General features: G+C 33.3%; 2 protein-coding genes across 9 annotated transcripts in view; one reads left to right on the top strand and one right to left on the bottom strand.

The window, feature by feature from the left end:
* The window catches only part of LOC128921571 (uncharacterized), a 163,703-nt gene that overhangs the window by 37,127 nt on the left and 105,998 nt on the right, over positions 1-20,578 (bottom strand). For both annotated transcript variants that reach the window (XR_008471007.1, XM_054229560.1), the window contains one exon: positions 17,538-17,676. Coding sequence is in view for 1 of the 2 variants with exons in the window: in XM_054229560.1 (XP_054085535.1) it covers positions 17,538-17,580 (43 nt within the window). In the remaining variant the exon portion in view is untranslated. Of the gene's footprint in view, positions 1-17,537; positions 17,677-20,578 lie in introns of those variants that run through there.
* The window catches only part of LOC105211010 (capon-like protein), a 301,508-nt gene that overhangs the window by 256,333 nt on the left and 24,597 nt on the right, over positions 1-20,578 (top strand). For 4 of the 7 annotated variants that reach the window (XM_011182241.3, XM_054229554.1, XM_054229552.1 and 1 more), the window contains exons 2-3: positions 14,493-17,141; positions 17,512-17,689. In XM_011182241.3, the coding sequence (XP_011180543.2) occupies positions 15,150-17,141; positions 17,512-17,689 (2,170 nt within the window). In that variant the 5' untranslated portion in view covers positions 14,493-15,149. The remainder of the gene's footprint in view (positions 1-14,492; positions 17,142-17,511; positions 17,690-20,578) is intronic. The other 3 variants (XM_054229557.1, XM_054229555.1, XM_054229556.1) reach the window with 1 other exon arrangement.

The raw sequence follows: 20,578 nt of genomic DNA, 5'->3' as shown, positions 1-20,578 counted from the left end.
TTAATAGCGTTTTTAGACAGGAGCTAATTGATCAATTAACCGGCCTCGGCTCTATTAAAACACTAAGATAATCGATCTTCGGTCATAAAAAATAAAATCTACATTTTTTTTAAATGGAATTTTAATCGACTTGAAAATGAAATGCAACTCTGCGACAAAGTCGTACGATATATGTTTTATGTCTGCGATTGGCTGAATTTTTTGATAAAAAAAGCTACGGTAGATGTCGCTGCTAAAAATAGCAATCAGCTGATGAAATTACCAACTTTTTATGAAAAGCAAAAACAAAAATATATAACAGCAGATCAGTGATCGAGTAGCCGGCAGTGCGAAGGGCAAAAAAGGGTTTCTCAATAAAATTTTTAATTGATCAATTAATTTGTAAAGAGTGATTTCGATTTTAGAGGATTCTTTTAAAGCGTAACCTCACTTAGAATTACTTTGCTTTTAGTCAGTGTATTTAGGGATACTCTTTTTAATACCCTTTAGTACAAAATTGATAAATTCTTACTTAATCCCATGGATTGTGATTAAATTATCGACAATTTCACTCAACTTTTGATTTAATTTCGCTAAACATTCGTTGGTATTTTTACACTGTTGTCTCTTAATAAAATTTGGGCTTCACTTTTCAGTATTTAGAATCAAAAAAATTGTATACTTTAATCCATCGAAATCTCCGATTTGATTTTCAGAAATTACTTGTTCCCAGAAAATTATGAAAATAACTGATTTAACAAATATTGATCTAAATTATGCTACAAAAAAATCATAAAAAATATAAATGAATTTTGTTTCCTTAAAAATGCATCATCACAAACGGCCAGAAATAAAAATAAATTTCCAAATAATAATCGTGCAATTAACAATATTTTCAAAAATAATAAAAAAAGCAACACAATATTGTTCTTGTTAAGCAGAATTAGTGGTTCGATCTTCATATAATTTTATTGCAAAAAATATAAAACTTAATTGCTTTCAAAGTGAAATAAACTTTTTTAGGAATTGGCCAGTTTATGCCACAGACACTGCTCAGTCTAGCGTAAAAAATTTTGAAAAATTTAATTTATTTCTGGGCGCTTGTGATCATAGAAGATATTTCCAATTTCCCAGTAATCTAGTCTGTTTAAGTTACTAAAAAAAAGCAGTTGAACTTCCATAACTCAAACTCTTGAATTGGTAATAGAGGTCAAATTTTATGCAAATTACCTTCGAAGTCTCTCTAACTCGAAGTTTTTTTTTAGGTTATGCTGATTCTAGTTGGGAAAGTTCAATTGTATCTTATTGTGCTCAGTTGTTCAGATTCTAATCTGATTCTTATAATAATAAAAATTTGAAGGGGTCTTCAGAAATACACATTTATTATATTTGTCTCTTTTTACGTTTTTTTTTTGTTTTCGAAAACAGTTTTCACTTCGAAAGTAAATATTATTATTTGTAATATACTGAACAAAATACTCTGTATGTATATACATACTTACATATTTATACAGTTATCTGTTGATGCTTCTCACATGTAAATTCACTATAAACTTGCTGTAATTTTCTCAAAGATAATTAAGCAAAAAATAATAAACAAACATTTACAAGCTATTATGGATAAGCTAATGGCGCGACGTCTGCGAATGAAGCGACGAAATTTTCTAGACAAATATTTATATTCGCAAATGTGCTTATTTACATGCGAGTGCATTTATCGTTAAATACATACATAACTACACATGTAAGTGCCAAATTTTTTCCATTTAGATTTTCAAAATTTCATTTAGGTCAATTTTTCTGTTTGAAAAATAAATAAATTTGACTGTAAGGCAAGCCTATACATATGTATACTATATACAGTATATGGGGCCTCATTTAGTCTCCAAAGCGACTGCGAACCACTAATTCTACGGAACTGTGTAGTGAAGAAATAGTAAATAATCACGCAAGAATCGGGTGATGTTGTTGGATTTAGTATGTAGTATATATATATATATATATATATATTCATAATTCGAATATGTTAATGCTGTAAATTCATGCCTATGTTTACTTACATACATGTAAATGTTATATATATGTACATATATATCTGTATGTGTAGAAGTAGCGAAAATAATGTTGGCCGATTTATTTATTTACATATCCACAATTTGTTGCGGATGTTATTCTTTTGTTTTGAAATCTTTCGCTATGTTTGACAAATAAACTAAACTCAAGCTTGATGCTTCCGTATTTTGTATAGCAACCATTAAACTAGTAGATGATTATGCCAGTTGACTGTGAATATTATTATTTTTCGGCTTAATTTTATAGAAAATTTATTTAGAACATATAAACAGTGAAGCTAGTTGCATCTTATTTGTTTTCATATATGACTAAGTATGACGTGGAGACACGTTCTGCTATACGAAATTGTCATTCAATCACATCAATTATAATTGCGAGGTATTCAGAGCAATTATATCAAAGCTGCTCTTCACTGCTCTGAATAGCCAGCAATTATACTTGAAAGGGTTTCTGAAATTTATTTTCTGTCAATGTGGTCTAAATTATATGACTGATTTTAGCTAAGGCTTCTATAAAAAAAACGATAACTTATCGATATATTATTTATATTAAATTTCCAATTATTTATATTATCCCACTGAGTATTTTCTTGACTATCGTGATTGGTTCGTTTTAAAATAAATGAATAATTTTAGCTTAATCGAAAGTTGATCGTTATATAAAATCGATAAATTATCGATAATTTGGTAGTGAAACCAAAATATATGAGTTATTTCAGTTAAAAAATATTACATCTATTTAGCGATGCGCTTGCCTTGCATTTTCAAGTGAACGGCTCCAACATTTCTAGCCTCACAGTGCGAGAATCTGGAAGAGGTATCGTTAGAAAAACTACGTAACCTTCTAAAATTCGCCTCAAGCTTCGTTAAGGATATCTACTGCTCATTGACAATGACAATACTCCATCTGGTATCGCAAAGCACCAAAACTAACAAAGACAAAGACTAATTTAATAGCCTTTTCACACAACCAAATTAATTGATTAATTAAAATTTTGATTGAGAAATCAGTTTTTGCCTTTCACACTGCCGGCTACTCGATAACCGATCAGCTGCTATACATTTTTGTTTTTGCTTTTCATAAGAAGTTGGTGAATTTCATCAGCTGATTACTATTTTTAACAGCGACATCTACCGTCGTGTAACGTGAACAACAACAACTCGTAGACAAAGTACGGATATGTAATTACAGAGTTACATTACATTTCGATTAAAATTCAATTCAAAATTAATATAGACTTAAATTTTGTATGGTAAATTGATTTTAATTAGCGTTTTAATCGAGCAGAGGCCAGTTAATTGCCTTTCAATTAGCTCCTGTGTGAAAAGTCTATAACCTAACCCAACCTATCGATTAATTTAAAATTAAATATTAGTATATCGATAATTATAAAATAATTGGTAATCGTTTCTTACATCGATATAAATAATTTTTGTTATTCTACTTAGAATACATTGAGGTTAGCATGAGCTTAAAAGAAATTACTTGAAGTACTAGCATATAAAAGTCACTCTGTGAACGAGAGACGATTAGATCATCACTGCTGCAAGTTCAAATTTTTCTTTCCAAGGTAACAGTTGTAGTTGTGCTAGTAATTAATATAACAAATTTTTTTTTTAGTTTTTGAATAACATTTGGATGTAGGAAATAGGAAATTTAACATGACTTCCTTTCAAGTTGAGGTTGGTAATTGCAAGGAAAGCTGCTTCAATACAGTATTTCGGCAAAAAATATACAATATATAATATTAAATAGTGGTGCTGTGAAAAAATAGATCAGAAAGAGTTGCCGTAACCTTACAACACTCAAATAGTATTGGATTTATATAAAGTATTGAATCACTATTCAAATATTTGGTTCAAGGAAGACTGGTGAGACTAAATAACTCAGACAAACACATTTTTAAATGCTTTCAAACTCTTGTACGAAATCAGCAAGTCGAACCCGGAATCAAATTTTGGCTGATTTTCCAATTGTATAATTCTACTTTACGTTTAATGAAATATTTTTTGGCAACTTCAGTTCAAATTGTCATCTTTAATCGACAATAAAGTTCCATATATTTTTTATGAAAACAAAACATGGACAAGCCACAACTAAAGGTTGCGAAATGAAAAAAATATATATATATTTTCAAAATCAACAATTTATCTTCTACTCAAAGTCAGCACAGACCTTCAACATTCAAACAAAATTTTACAATTTCCATTTAAATGTAATGTTTTCTGTAATGTGTAATGGACACAAGCAAGCATTAACTATTTGTTAAAGTTCTCAGTACAATTGCACAATTGCAACTCTGTCAAGCTGTCAATATGTCGTCACCCACTAACATAGTTCGATAGTTCGAGTGGCAGACCGAATAGCACAACAGCAGTCAGGCGTAAATGCATTACATTTCAATCAACAATGGCAATGCGGAATTTTTTCTTGTCATAAACACACACAAGCTCATACTACAATCAAACATACACTGACATATACATATATACATACAGACATAAAAACATATATACATGCACGTGTCTATGTTTTCTTCATAGTCAGTGCATTTACAAATCATCAACATTATAGTTGTTAACGATGGAAATATGCATCCACCTCTGCTTCCCTGGGTGTATGTGTGTGTGTGTGTAAGTAGGTGTTTACTAGGCAGCCGGGAAACATGGAAAATTTTACATTATTTAATATAAATATGCGCTTGTAATTTATATATTATATTATTACAGCCATTTTATTTTATTTTATTTTATAATTAAAAATGAATTTCTACATCGCGTACATTCTTAGAATTTTCCGCCGTCTTGTTGAAATTTCTTTTTTTGATTGTTTCAAGTTGCCTCGCTTAGTGGCGCAGCTGTCGAAATATTTAGAAACGCAATTCTTGTGAATTTTTTGATGAAATATTCAAAATATATTTTTATGTAGAAGTGTATAATTTTGCAATATTCTTTGAACTGTCCAAATTTTGGAAACAAAAGTACATTAACATATATTATATTCCATACAACATTTTGGATATAATCGGTTACATTGTTTAGTATCGATAAGTATAGCTTTCACTTTCAGACTTTTTCAAAAAAAGTAAAATGAAGGCGATTCCAACTTCCTTAGACAGCTAAATAGGAATCTCCAAAGCTCTAGAATTTTTTGATTCAATATTAGTAATATTAAATCATTAAGGTACCGATAATTTTTATAGCAACGAGATTTTGAAAATGTCTCTATGTCTCATAAAAGTTGAATGTAAGTATGTAGATTCGTGCTACATATATATAAGAAAATATGACTCTATTTTTCCTGATTTAACTCAGGTATGAGTATGAAGTCTCTCCAAACTACAAGATTTCCGCAAAGGAATATCAAACCTATTCGGGTATGATTTATATTTTGTATTTTATAAAACAAAGAAAAAAATAATTTTCGGCCTTCGGTTGTCTATTAAGATTAATTTTGAAGAATTTAATTGGTTTTTTTTTTTTGTCTGCCAGACCTCTTCATTTGCACTTGCACTGTCAAATTCACACGTTCAACCAACTTTTAAACTCGAAGGCATTCGCGGTGTAGGTTTTTTTACTTTATATCCGATCTTTAATTTCACCATACCAAGAGTCAGCTCTGTAATTCGACATTGCTGAGTCTATAGAAGACCAGATATCAGATATCTTTATGCTCAATAAATTGAAAGAATTCTACATTCTTGAGACTACAACTCTTAACCTTTTTTCTCAAATTTTACCAGAACGTCAGTTAAGGGGTTAGGGGTTGTCAGAGGCACAAAAAAAATGAGAATTTTCAATAATTTTGCTTGCTTTGACTTGAAGTCACGAAAATTTAAAAAAAAAATCATAATTTCCAAAGTTATAGCTGTTTGTGTTGACCCCATTCAAAAAAGACACATGCGGTGACAATCATAAGTCCTTGGAGTTTCGTCTAAAATCAATCGGATGAGAATAAGTAGTTTTATAAATAGATAATATTGGGCCTGATCGAAGCTTTTTGGTTTTTTCAAAGATTAACAAAATGGCCGCCTCAGGAATTTTTTTTAAGAATTTCGAACTGTTGATTTTTAGTTAATTGGTCTAAAAAAATCAAAATTTTTGAAAAAACAAAAAAGTTTTGATCAGTTACTGGTATATTATGTATTCTAAAAGCTGTAGAAATTTCATTAAAATCCACTGAGCGGGTTGAATCGAGCTGAATCGAGTTACAATTGTCATCAGTTTGAAAAACATAGTTTTGAGAAAAACGTATTTTAATTTTCTCACTAGCGTTTCGGAGTGTCCGAGCGCTCTGTGCTATTTGTCGAATAACTCGAAAAGTAATTATCGGATCAAATTTTTATCAAATTTTCAGAGAATAGTTTTAAGATATTACACTTGCAACGAAAATACAAAAAAAAAATACAAAAAATTAATTTTTTGAAAATCCTGACTACCCCTAACCCCTTAAGGGACACACCTAGTGTAATGGCCTAAAAAAAGATGATTTTTGGGAATTTTTATTTAAAAAAAATACTTTATCAATTATTTCAAAATTTTAAGCTTATATTTATACATGTTTGAAGAATATACAGTGAAATTTTTGAAGAAAAAAATTAAATATTTTTTAAGTTATAGTCGATCTCCAACGGCGCGAAAAAAGGGGCTTCACTGCTGCAGTGATTCCGGCCTTCTCCGTGGATGAAATCTAAAAAAATAAAATTTTCCTTAAACTAGATAATATTGTCTGTATAATGACCTACGATAAAAAAAGAAAAATCAAAAATTGACAATATGGCGGCGTTTTAAAAAAAATAGTCGAGTTTTACCCAAAATTTTGGTCGTTTTTGGCCTGTCAAAATTCGATTTTTCGATCAGATCAAAAAAAAAAAAACTCGATAGTGATCGGATCATTTGTTTTTGAGTAATCACTGCAGCAAATTCGCTGTTACCGAGCGGATGCTCTTTAAATTGCTATAACTCAAAAACTATATGAGATATCGATTTTAAATTTTAATATGTTATTTTTAAAGGTATAAACTACCGAAATAATAAAATTAAATATAAAATTGATTTTTTTTTTTTTTCAATTTTACACTAGGTGTGCCCCTTAAGAAAGAGCCTCTTACAAGTTAAGTTAATTTTTTGAAGCTATTAGTTGAATTTGTAGCCTTATCGATCTTTACAATGTCCCTTGATTTGGTTTAGATAGTATTGAACAGTGAAATGCTTATAGAAAAGACAAAATTTGCTCTTAAATTAAGCATTCTGAATACAGGAATTAGTGAACCAATCTTTCAGTCTCGGGAAGAGAAGGAAAATAATACTGAACAATTTTCAAGTTGTTATACACCCTTATATTTATATTACTTGTGCCAAATTTTCTGAGACAAAGCAAACTCTCCACTACTCTTTAAATTGTTCAGTTTGAAGAAGAAAGCTTCCTAAGGAATAATTGCTTCATTCAAGTTTTTTTCAAATTTGACTGTACTTTACTAAGCATCAGATCTAAAATCTGTGAAATCAACGGGCTCGCAATCCATGTTCCGCTGTACCTTATGTTCCCATTCTTATTTTAGAAAAAATATTATTTTGAAAAAAAAAACAAAAAAAATCAAAAAATCTTCTGTTCAACTTTGAGGCCCTGTTACACCACAAATTGCAAGCGATAGATAAATGTACGCATATTTTTAATCCCACATCATTTATATTATTAAGTACCGTTAATATCGTACAAGTAACCACAACTATAAGGAAATGTTTTAAAAACACACAGGCCATAAATAAATTAGTATCCATCAGCGCTCATAAAATTAAGACTTTGTGAACACTTTAATATTCAATAAGCCACTTTTCAATTGCAAATGGGCGTATACACCCACACAGATACATACATGCATATGCGTTTTGGATGATATAAATATTTAAAAACACTTGCATATACTCGTATATTTAACAAAGTGTTCATAACATATGTATGTATGTTTGTATGTTTTTGGAGCGCCTTTCCATTTTTATTGTATCCATAAAACATCTTCGCATTGTGACTACAAGTATGTGGCAGCATCTGGCTTCTGGGCCACCAACAGGCGTTTCGTAGACCCGGTGACGCCAATGCGCCAGCAATTAATCTCCTTGAAAATAAATAAGTATAAATTTACATTTTACTTTTACTATGAATTGTGGCGCTGCAGCGGCAGCAATATGCCTACACACACACACTCGCACACTCTCACATATACACACATATCCATACATTTGTATTCATATATAAAAGTAGAGTTGCTGCTGTGTGCATGTTGCTCGAGCACTCTCGAAGCGTAACGGAATAGTGGAACCTTGAATTTATTTTCAGCTGCTTAAACTGCCAATGGGCTTTTGTTGTAATATTCGAAAATTAATGGTAGTGAATATTGTGCAATTGCATTACAACATATCTGCTCCGTGTGCGTCATTTAAGTTGGCACTTGAATGATAATCTATCTCTCTGTAACTGTGTGCGTGTGTGTCTGTGTGTGTATGTGATGAGTTTACAAAAATAAATTTAATAAATGAGCTGAAGAAAAATTCAAATTTATTTGAAAGAAATATTATTTTGATCGCAGTAATAAATATAAAATAACAATTTTCAGGGTACTTTAATTAGTCATAAAATTTTTAATTTTTTCGAACCGAAAATTTTTCTATAAATTTGGTTTTAAAATTTCATATTTTTGACAAATAAACTGAAATCTAGTACCTATATAGTCAACTAAATTGGTTAAATTTAAGTAATTGATTCCCGAAATGTAATATTTAGAAGTTCATAAGAAGGAACATCTGAAACCCGAAATTCCAATGAGATTAGAAAGAGAACATGTTTGGCTCTGGTATGAACTAGGATTATTAATTTCGCACAAAAATTAACAAAATGGTGGATTTTGTTTTTGAAAATCGCCTTTTTTTCAGCGACAAATCAAGTGGAAAAGTAAAGAAGATCTTCTCCGATTTGATTTATCCTAGTTCATACCGTAGCCGTATGTATATAATAATGTATTAAAATTTGAAACCGATTGGATTAAAAGGTTTTGAGTAACCTCATGCGCCAGTCGTAAAAATACTGTTTCGAGAAAAACGCGTTTAAAGTTTTGAGAAGCAAATTCTAGGGTATAAAACCTACTACCCACGTTCAATCTTCAATCGGCTATATCTTCAATAGTTATTGAAATTTTCACTTGAAATTTTAAACCAGCATTCTTGAATGGTTATAGTTAATAATAGTTAAGAATTAAATGAAAAATGATTTTTTGAAACCGAGAATAGGGGTCCCCTAAACATATGTTTCCAAACAAATTTTAGCGCTCTGCAAGTAATTTCAAAACTTCGAATGTATTTACCATGTCATAAAAAGCTTTCTTACGAAATCCTAATATTTTCAAATGCTTGGTTCATATTATGGGGTTTCAGAGGCTAAAAACAAGGGAATTTTAATATTTTTTTTAAATACATATAATCATGTATTTCCTTTAAACAATTCAGCGTATCAAAGATACATGTTTAATAAGTATTTTATGAAATTTTTATTTAAAAATTCCAAAAACTCTGCCGTTGGCACCACATCTCCCATGACGTGTCCAAAAAAGGTCTTGCGGTGGACATCATAACTCATGATTGGTTCATCTAAAAACAATAAAACAAAAATATTTCGATAGTATATTCGTATAGTAGATTCGTATAAATCTAGTTAATGAACGAAGGAAAAAAGATAACATTGAAATTTAAATTTTTGACAGAATTTAAACCAAAAACTCAATTTTTTGGTAAAATTTTCGGCATATTTTGGCTCCAAAAAAAAAAGTGTAATAAAGATACAAAAAAAATCTTCCTTCATTAACTAGACAATGCTATTACAAAGATTTTTGCAAAATTTTAACAAAATCGCTTCATAACTTTTCGAGAAATCGTGTCCACCGATTTGAAATATGTAGTTTTGAAGTAAATGCATTTAAAATTTTACATTTTACTGACGTGGTTTGATGGACAGAACTTCCAAAAGGTATATCTCTAAGAATATTACTCGGATTGATATTTTTAGATTATATTGTAAACATATTATTCATAAGAGAATAATTAATAAGAAAATATTTTTTTTTCAAAATTTGAAAATTTGAAACCCACCTAACCCCTCATTAGAAGACATAAAGCGCTCTTTGGAATATCCGTAAAGAATATTGTGAAAGAAAAGAAGTTGAAAATGGTAGAAAGAGAGAGAGAGAGAGAATTATCTGGAATTTTTCTGTTACTTTGCCATTACTTTAATTTTGAACAATAAAGTATTTATTTTAATAGTTTTTTATTTAATTATTAATTATATTCAACCCGTTATTTGGCTCTATTAATGAAAATTGTGTTGGATTTTAGTTTCGTTTATGTTGTATATAGCTATAGTACTTGATTGCTATTTAATCATAATATCTATCGATATCAATAACCTGTCGATTTTTGGTTTCTGGTTTTGGGTGAAACTGCACTTTAAATGAACCAGGTCATATGTTTCTCTTAGTCATGGATTCGCAATTCTGCCCCGCAACATCAGTATCTAATCTATATGAAGCTCTATCAAATTATATTTCATTAAAGTGTTTACTATTACGCATTTTTCTTTGCAAACTTTCAAATTACTATGAAGTTTTTGAGTAAATAATAATTTATTGATTATTTAAATGTACATATATGTATGTGAAATTTTTACACTATTTTTCAGAATTTTTTTCACGACAACTTTTAATTGAAATTTTCATTTGCAAATAAAAGAAACGGAATATAAATTCTTGCATCAGAATGAAAGCACTCATATTTGCACTACATTCAAAAATATATAACAGTATTGCTAACAAATTTTGTTGTTATTCCGGGTTTTGAAAAATTTCATTATTTAAATTGCAAGCATCGGAGTAACGCCCAAGGCTTACTCACACACATTTTATTATATTTCACACTATTTACTTACTAAAAAAAATGGAAAAGAAATGTAGTGAAAATGAAGTAAAAAATAGAAACAGTTATATTTTAGGTTAGTAGCATTTTATTCGGAGTCTTGCTCTAATTTATGTTCGGAATGACACGGATGTGCTGCAGGCATACTATGCACACAATATATACATTTTATACATATATACATATTTATCATATATATGTACATATACAGAGCATTATCTAAATAAAACCGCAAAAATCAGAAAATGAAAACCAAAAATATCTCATGCGAGTTTATTTGTACGTGTTCTTCAGCGTTGTGCAAGAGTACAAGCCATGAACATGCGTGTGCCGTTTAAAAGGCATAAATAACGCCAAGCAATAAATTATGCATAAATATGCTGTTGTTGTTGTTGCAGTTGCATATATTCATATGTGTGGCACACTATTCTCTACATATAACATAAGCGCTACAACTGCTGCTTGCTGCAACAACACGTTGCAAGCGTGGCAACAAACACTTTCTTACATTTCTATTTAAAGTGTGTTTTCCTTGGCCTAGCAGAACAGCACTGTATAAACACATGGAAATACATATATGAATATAAATATATCTGTATGTAAGGGGTTGCCATTAATATGTATACATTACACACACTCTGGCCACTTTATTTAAATGCTCTGAATGAAAGGATGCTGATCACTTTACGCTGTTGGGTGTGTGTCTTTGGGCCAAACACGCTGGAGCGCACAACACTTTCTTGGAAGAACCAAGCAATTACTTATAAATGATAATAATGCTGTCTGTGTGTGTGTGTGAGAAGAGATTAACTGCATATTTGTGTGTGTGCGTGTGTGTTTGGTTGCAATAAATTTTTCGTTTCGCCCACATTGTAGTGTATTAATACCACAGAGTGTAGTAGCTACCGTAGACGACATCACCAACAACAACAACAATAAAAAAGTGTGGTGAATATTCGCGTAAATTATCGGAGAACGTAGAATAACAACAACAACAACACAAGTGAAATGAAATTATGCCGCCATTCATGAAAACACTCGAATACCCTCGAATATGCTTAAAGTAAATGTATGAATTTGAAAATTAGTGGCCCATATTTGCCTCAGAACACACATACAACCAATTAAATGTAATATATTATACAATTCATTTATATATTCATTGTTGTTGTATTTGTTGGCAACTTAATTGATAGTATTGCAGGCGAAAACAATGTTGCCACAATCAATTAAATTTGCCGAAAACAACTCAATTTCGGCAGGGGTTCCAATTAACGCGCTGACACAGCGTGATGGAAAGTTTTTATAAAAAATTGTTGTTATTTTAGTGTAATTTTCATTAAATTTCCATTTCAACTAAAAACAACGTCATTGCACCGAAATAAATTTGCACGAAATGTGTTTGTGAACAAAATCCACTGTTTATATGGCGCATTGACAGCAGGGAAGCTTGATTGAGCGTGATGTGACGGTTGTGGTAATCAAGGTTGGGAGCAATAAACTACAAAAACATCGGATATAAAAGACTCGTTATTAGACTCTAAAGAGTAAATCCTTCGTTGGAGAGTTAGTTCACTAATACTGGACCAAAAAAATAATTATGATTTAAATGAAAAAAGTTTTCAAATATAAAACTTTTCTTTATAACTCTATTAATTAAAAATTTGTGAATATGAAACTTTAGTAGATTTATACTGATACCGAATAGTAGGTGTACAGCCAAAATTATCAAAATCGTATGTCTCTTGCATGTAACTTCCTTACAACTAGTTGTTCAAAAATGCATTTTTAACTTGTATATCATTCAAATAAGCAACTAAGATCTACAAATTTTGCACATTTACTGCTAATTATGTAAAAAATAGGTACAGTGAAAATTATCGATATCAGTTAAATATTTCTTATAGTTCCCATACAACCTAGTGTTCAAAAATGCATTTTTAACTTGTATATCATTCAAATAAGCAACTAAGATCTACAAATTTTGCACACTTACTGCTAATTAGGTATAAAATAGGTACAGTATAAATTATCAATATCGGTTAAATATTTCTTATAGTTCCCATACAACCTAGTGTTCAAAAATGCATTTTTAAGTTATGTAAGGAATAATTAAGCAATTAAGGACTCCAAATTTTGAGCACTTGCTTCAAAATATATATAAAATAGTTTCAGTGAAAATTAGCAATATCGGTTTAATCTTTGTTATAGTTCTCTTAGAACCTAATGTTCAAAAACGCATTTTTAACTTATACAGATTGCAACTGAACAGCTAAAGCCTCACAATTGTGAGTACTTCTTAGTAATGTAGTATAAAACGAGTGTAACGAAAATCGTTAAGATCGGTTGGCTATAAAATATAGCTCCCATACAACAGATCGTTCAAAAATGAGTTTTTACGTTGTGTAGTGTGCAATTAGGCAGCTAACAACTACAAATTTTGCACACTTACTGCTAATTATGTATAAAATAGATACACTGAAAATTATAATTATCGGTTTCATCTTTCTGATAGTTGCCATACAACCTAACGTTCAAAAACGCATTTTTAACTTATACAGATTGAAACTGAACAGCTAAAACCTCCAAATTTTGAATACTTCTTAGTAATAACGTATGAAAAGAGTAGAAAGAAAATCATTGAGATCGGTTGACTATAACATAGAGCTCCCATACAACTGATCGTTAAAAAATGAGTTTTTGAGTTACATATAGTTTAATTAAGCAGCTAAGAAGTTCAAACACGCAGAGCATCTTACCAATGATACAAAAAAGGTGTATAGTGAAAATCATAGAGATTGGCCGACTATAACTTATAGCTGCCATACAACTGCTTGTTCAAAAATAAATTTTTGAGTTAATAAACTTTTTTTCAAGTAGCTTGAAGTACAAAATTTCTAAGCTGACACTGAAAATCGTGAAATGCATATACATATATTAGGCTCCAACTATTGCATTTTGCAAAAAAAAATAAATAATTCCAAAAATATTGCGTGGTTTATGTCAAATGCAACCTTGTTAACTTGAGTAACAGCTTAATTGCTTTGGAGGGTCATTAAGCAATACGCTGACAGTTGTATACCATTATCTACTATTATATATTTTAACTGCATTTTTTTTGTTTTAAATTTTCCAATAAAAATCAATGCAAATTAAACACTAAATAAACAAGAGAACAACAAATAAAAATTGCAAACTAAAATACGCGCATTTAAAAGCAAATCTCGCACTTGCAACTAATAAAAATATTTAAAAAGTATTAAACAAAAAAGAATTCAACAATAAAATAAACGCGTGTATTCGTTTTTATACAAAATAGATTTACGATTATGAGCGCGAAATATGCCACAGACCAACAACAACAACACAAAGTGAAACAAACATTTTGCACACAAATGTGCATATAAAAATATTTAAGTGTATATATGTGGTGTGAGTGTGTGTGTTTGCTCATTATTATAATTTAGTTACGATGATTTGCAGGCATTTCAAATATTTGTACAACACCGAACAAAGTGAGAATTCCCAGAAACTCAAAATCAAAATAAACTTTTAGCGAAATAATAATATATAATTTAAAAAACACAACACAGTGAGTGAGAAAAAAATCCACAACATTAAAAAGAAAACAAAAACAAATACAAACAACAAATAAAAAGTGAATAAACTCCACAAAGATGCCGTTGGCTTTCAGCGACTAGCGGCTGATTTCCCACTTGCTCATTTGAGTGGGCGCACAAACTGCCAAAATGCCATTGAAATATTAATAACTTATTTATCACAACATACATTTTTCCTCCGCTGAACGCGCGTGTGTATGTGTGTGTGTGTGTGCCACTTGCGAATAATTGCGGGCGCATCGACAACGGCCTCCAAGCGGCAAACGCGAGTTACCCCACAACAGGTGGCACATTTCTCCCACGAGAGCGAACGAAAGCGAAAAGCGCAAATAAATAAATATTAATAATAAATTGTGTGACAAATTGACAATTAAACAAAATAGAAATAGCGCAATTAGCAGTGTGTGTGTAGCACAACAAGGTCAACACACCTAACTCTGTGTTAGTTTAGCGAAATCACACGTGGCCACGCGCCCATCAAGCTCAACGCTCCGAACTGGCGGTCCTCAGCGCGCAGGAAATGATGAAGCACGACACCGCCACGAAGCCTATACCGATTGGTGGACCAAGCGCCATGGCGCCAGCTGCGGGCACGACGAACTCATTAAAGCGCGGCTTGTGGCGCAACCGCAGCGTCAACGAGGCGCCTGCATGCGCGCGTAGCCCCATCACGAAAGCGTTTGATTTTCTGCCTTGGGGACGTAGCAAAAAGGCAGGCGATAAAACACAAACACATATACAACAACAACAACAACAAAAGCAACTGCAAAAAGCCAACGCGGCGGCGGCGAACGCAAAGTCAGCAAATAGCAACGCTGCGGGCAACACAAACAGCAACACCAGCAACAGCAACGCAAGCAACAACACAAATGCGGGCGCCGATAAGGACACCGGCATACACTACCATCGCAATATATTTCGCAGCGGCGGCGGCCTCATACGTGACATACTCGGTGGCGATAAGCTGAACAAAGAGAAAGGCAATCAGGAGTTGGCGTTGAAAAAATCCAATCAACGCATTAAACCCAAGCAGGTGGTGGCGCGCAATAAGAGCCTGGACATACATGAACTCATCAACACCGTCGAGAATGAGCTGAGCGCCGAGAAGCAGAAGAACGGCCGCAAACACTTTATGGATGACACATTCATTGAGAATATAATGCGCGCCAAGGAGGCTTACCGGCAGGCGAACGAAGAGCTGTTGGACGACGAACAGGCAGGCGATTATCGTTATGTCGATGAGACGGACGAAAGTGAGGGTACGGCACGGCGACAGGCGCACGAAGAGCAACGCGCGAGTGATGAGCAGCTCCATTGTATGCCTTCTGGCAGCAGCGGCAATAACGCGGCTGTGGCGCACGCACCCGCGCGTCATATACTCTTCAACGACGAGGACATTGTGTATCTGATAAAGAAGGAGCTGCCGGTCAAACGGGAAATGAGCAAGACGAAGCGTAAGGTGTCGAGTAATCATGCGGAGAAGGAACACCAACAGCAACAGCAACAACAACAGCTGCAGCAGTATCAGCAATATCAACAGCAACAACAGCAGCAAGGGCGTGAGCGCGAACGTGAAAGAGACCGCGAACGCGGACGTGACCGACACGAACGCAGCGAAAGTGTGTTGCGTGCACGACTGAAGTTCAAGAAATTGACACCGGACGGAACACCGTTGCCGAAACGCAGATCAACATCCGCCCAAATGCTCAATCATAATCAGTATCACAATCAGTGCGACTACAATGGCATTGAGTATGAACAACCGCAAGCGCGCAATTATCAGCAATCAAGGTCGGTCAACGAGAGCTCCACGACGAGCGCTAGCGATAACGGTAAACGTGGCATACTGCAGCGGCAGAATACTTCACCGGCGCTGATTAGTTTGGCCGGTGAGGGCGGAAGTGGCAACGGCAACGGTAACGGAAATGTCGGTGGCGCCTACGAAGAGGATGCGCCGCATCACCAGAGTCCGGAAAATCGGCGCCGCCATCATCAACTCTTCCAGCGCGGCGAACAGCGCGTGCAATTGCAGCGTCGCAAATCCTTCACCGGCTATGACAACGCACAGTTAGGCAACTGTAGTAGTAGCAGCAGCATGGCGAGTGGGGGTGGCGGTGGTAGTGGTGGCGTCAGCGCTAATGCGCCGATCAATGAACAGCCGCGCGGCGAGAAACCGCGTAAGAAGCTCTCCTTCCGCGAACCGGTTGCCGACAAACCGCGCGTACGACGTCGCAGTTCGCCGCTGCAGCGTCCGCAGAGTGCCGGTGCCGAGGGTAGGGACCCATCACCAGCCAGCAAAGAGCTAAGCAATCGCCTTGCCGTCGACGACGGCATAATTGCCAATGCGAACGCGCATAAAGTGAGCTGTGATAATTTGAGCGCCAGCAGCAGCAGCGCTGCCCTAATGTCATTACCTGATAACCGCAATTTTGCTGCGCAGATTAATAATATCGCCTTGGATGCGGCGGGTTGCTGTTTTGTGGATAATGCGAATTTAACAATGGACTTTGAGGTGAGATACGCGCGATTGCTAGTTGTAATGGTCGGGTGTACTGTGTAATTAGGAAATTTCAATCAAAGTTGCGCGAAGTCACGCTAATTAGTCATTAAGTAGATAAAGGTGGCAAGGGTTCTAAAAGGTAATTAAACCCCATTGAATCTTTAGCAGTTCTCGTTTCTCTTGGGGTTGTAAATATATTGATTCCAGCGCCACCTAGCGAATGGTTCGTTAATAAGCTTGCAAAATTAAACACAGCAATTTGAATGTTAACAATTTAATTGTCTTTAAAAGCAAAAATTTAAAGTTCTTTGAATTCTTTAACTTGAAGACATATTTCGTTTTTACTAATATCCTCTTTCTCTATTTTTTCTTATATTTACAGTCACAAGCGATGCGTATTGTACGTACCGTCGGTCAGGCCTTTGAAGTATGTCACAAATTCAATCTTCATAAGAATTCCTTGGATCACAACGACGAACGCTCGGATGTCTCATCCGAGTTACTCGATGTAGAACGCATTTCGGTACAACAACTGACTGATGACGAGCTGGAAAAGAAAGGTAAGTGAAAGCATGAGTTTTTTGAAGTACTGTACATATTCTCACTTTATTAAATTATTCCGGATTTAAACTGCCGAAGTAAATGTAATATTTAGGGCGATTTTTAACCAGATTTTTAGTATCTTTTTCTTTATCTATAATAATGGTGAAAGTACTAAATGGGAATTGTGAGACATGTCTCTTTAATCATATTTAATCAAGAAAATTAGTAAAATTAAATTAAGAAGATTAACAAGATTGAAGCTTAAGATAACACCGCTTAAGATAATTGCTCAATTAGCATGAACTTTTCAATAGATTAATTCAAAATCTTATATTGTAATTTGAAAAGAAGAAATAGCAATATAGTCAGCCAATAAATTAAGAAGCTTCCAATACATATTGATAATGGTGTTAATTTTATTTATAAGTTTCTCACAAATTGAATCAAATTCTAAATAGGGTCTAATACTAATTGCTTATACTAAATTGATTATGTCTGAACGATTAAGACGATGAATTAATTAATTTTAATTGGCTCAACTAATTGAGTTGTTTAAATTAAGTGAAAAATGAGGGACTTATAGATATATATATTAGATATTTGTCAGGTTTTATTTGCTTCTGAAAATTCGAATTCGGTATACATTTTTTTTGGGATTTTTTGTGAAAATACATTCGAGAAGAGAACATTTAGGGTCATGCCCATGATCCAACAGAATAAAAGTATTCAAATTTAAGGATATTAATATGACTCTCTTTGCGTGGAATAAAAAAATTTTATTATAACAAAACCTAGAGATCTGTAGACTCCAACTAACCGCTCGAGGAAAACAAACCCTCAAAAAATTCCCTCGAAAATTGCGACTGTACGAAAGCGTACGCTCATCATTAGCTGCAATGGCGTGCGATAGTGACAAAAGAAAAGTGCTCAAAATGAATTGTTAAACGGCATTGAATATTCTATTTTTTGGCAGCCAGTCGAACCATTTCTTCACGCCGCGCACAGCTGATGCAAAGAATTGGGCTGGCGGTTTGACGTCATTAGCAGAAAAAAGTTTGTTTTTACTTTTTTATATTTTTTGTTTTCATTTGTTATGTTTGAAATCAAATTTCAGCTACAACAAATCATACTTTTTTTGTGAAAAAGTAAAAAAAGTAAATTGAAAAAAGTACAAAAAAAATATGAATTTTAAATTAGACAAAAATTTCTGAGAAAAATAACGCTAATGCCACTTTGGCAAAACGCCTTGAGCAGCAAAAACGCCAGCACATCAATAAAGCGAACCTCACAACCATAGCATCATTACACATCACTCCAACAGCGGTTGACTCCATCATTGACACTTAATGCCACATGAGCTCACACATTGCCGCCACCGCCGCCGAGCGCGACAAACATTGGACGCCATCGTATACTCTGTGATGCGCCAAGACGCTTCATATTTTTAGCCGGCGGGATGACATAAAGGGTGATTTTTTAAGAGCTTGATAACTTTTTTTAAAAAAAAAACGCATAAAATTAACGTTAGATTGGTTCATGACATTTACTTTTTGAAGATAATTTCATTTAAATGTTGACCGCGGCTGCGTCTTAGGTGGTCCATTCGGAAAGTCCAATTTTGGGCAACTTTTTCGAGCATTTCGGCCGGAATAGCCCGAATTTCTTCGGAAATGTTGTCTTCCAAAGCTGGAATAGTTGCTGGCTTATTTCTGTAGACTTTAGACTTGACGTAGCCCCACAAAAAATAGTCTAAAGGCGTTAAATCGCATGATCTTGGTGGCCAACTTACGGGTCCATTTCTTGAGATGAATTGTTCTCCGAAGTTTTCCCTCAAAATGGCCATAGAATCGCGAGCTGTGTGGCATGTAGCGCCATCTTGTTGAAACCACATGTCAACCAAGTTCAGTTCTTCCATTTTTGGCAACAAAAAGTTTGTTAGCATCGAACGATAGCGATCGCCATTCACCGTAACGTTGCGTCCAACAGCATCTTTGAAAAAATACGGTCCAATGATTCCACCAGCGTACAAACCACACCAAACAGTGCATTTTTCGGGATGCATGGGCAGTTCTTGAACGGCTTCTGGTTGCTCTTCACCCCAAATGCGGCAATTTTGCTTATTTACGTAGCCATTCAACCAGAAATGAGCCTCATCGCTGAACAAAATTTGTCGATAAAAAAGCGGATTTCACATTTCGAACCGAACACTGATTTTGGTAATAAAATTCAATGATTTGCAAGCGTTGCTCGTTAGTAAGTCTATTCATGATGAAATGTCAAAGCATACTGAGCATCTTTCTCTTTGACACCATGTCTGAAATCCCACGTGATCTGTCAAATACTAATGCATGAAAATCCTAACCTCAAAAAAATCACCCGTTATAAGCAGTCAGCCACTGCATAAATTCACTTTTTTGGCACATGTAATGGTTTGATAAATAAAAAAGCATTCCAATGAAAATCATAACGGTAAAATATGTCGCATTTTTTTGCGGTCGCAATGCACGAGTGGATGTGTGTGTGAATCTATATATATGTGATATATATTTAGAGTGTGAGTAACGTAAAATTATTCACTGACAGATGTTCCAAAAAATAAAGAAAAAATATTAAAAATAAAAAATAAAATAAATTTTAAATTATAAATATTTTTATAAGAAAACATTTGATAAAAAATGTTATAAAAAAATATGTATTAAAAATTAAAATACAAGAACAACATAATAATAACACACTGTTAAGAAACTAAAATAATTTTAATTGAAAATAATTAAAATAAAAAATATTTATAAAATAACAAAATTTTCAGAGCAAAACAGACATTATTAAAAAATTTTTCTAGAAATTTTCCAGAAAATTTTTTTAAAAATAATTTTTTTTTTAATTTTAAATTTTTTTTTAATATT

The sequence above is a fragment of the Zeugodacus cucurbitae genome, chromosome 4, assembly GCF_028554725.1.
Source record: "Zeugodacus cucurbitae isolate PBARC_wt_2022May chromosome 4, idZeuCucr1.2, whole genome shotgun sequence".
Taxonomy (NCBI): Eukaryota; Metazoa; Arthropoda; class Insecta; order Diptera; family Tephritidae; genus Zeugodacus; species Zeugodacus cucurbitae.
Note: the sequence above shows the minus strand (reverse complement) of the source record. Positions and strands in the feature narration are given on the sequence as shown.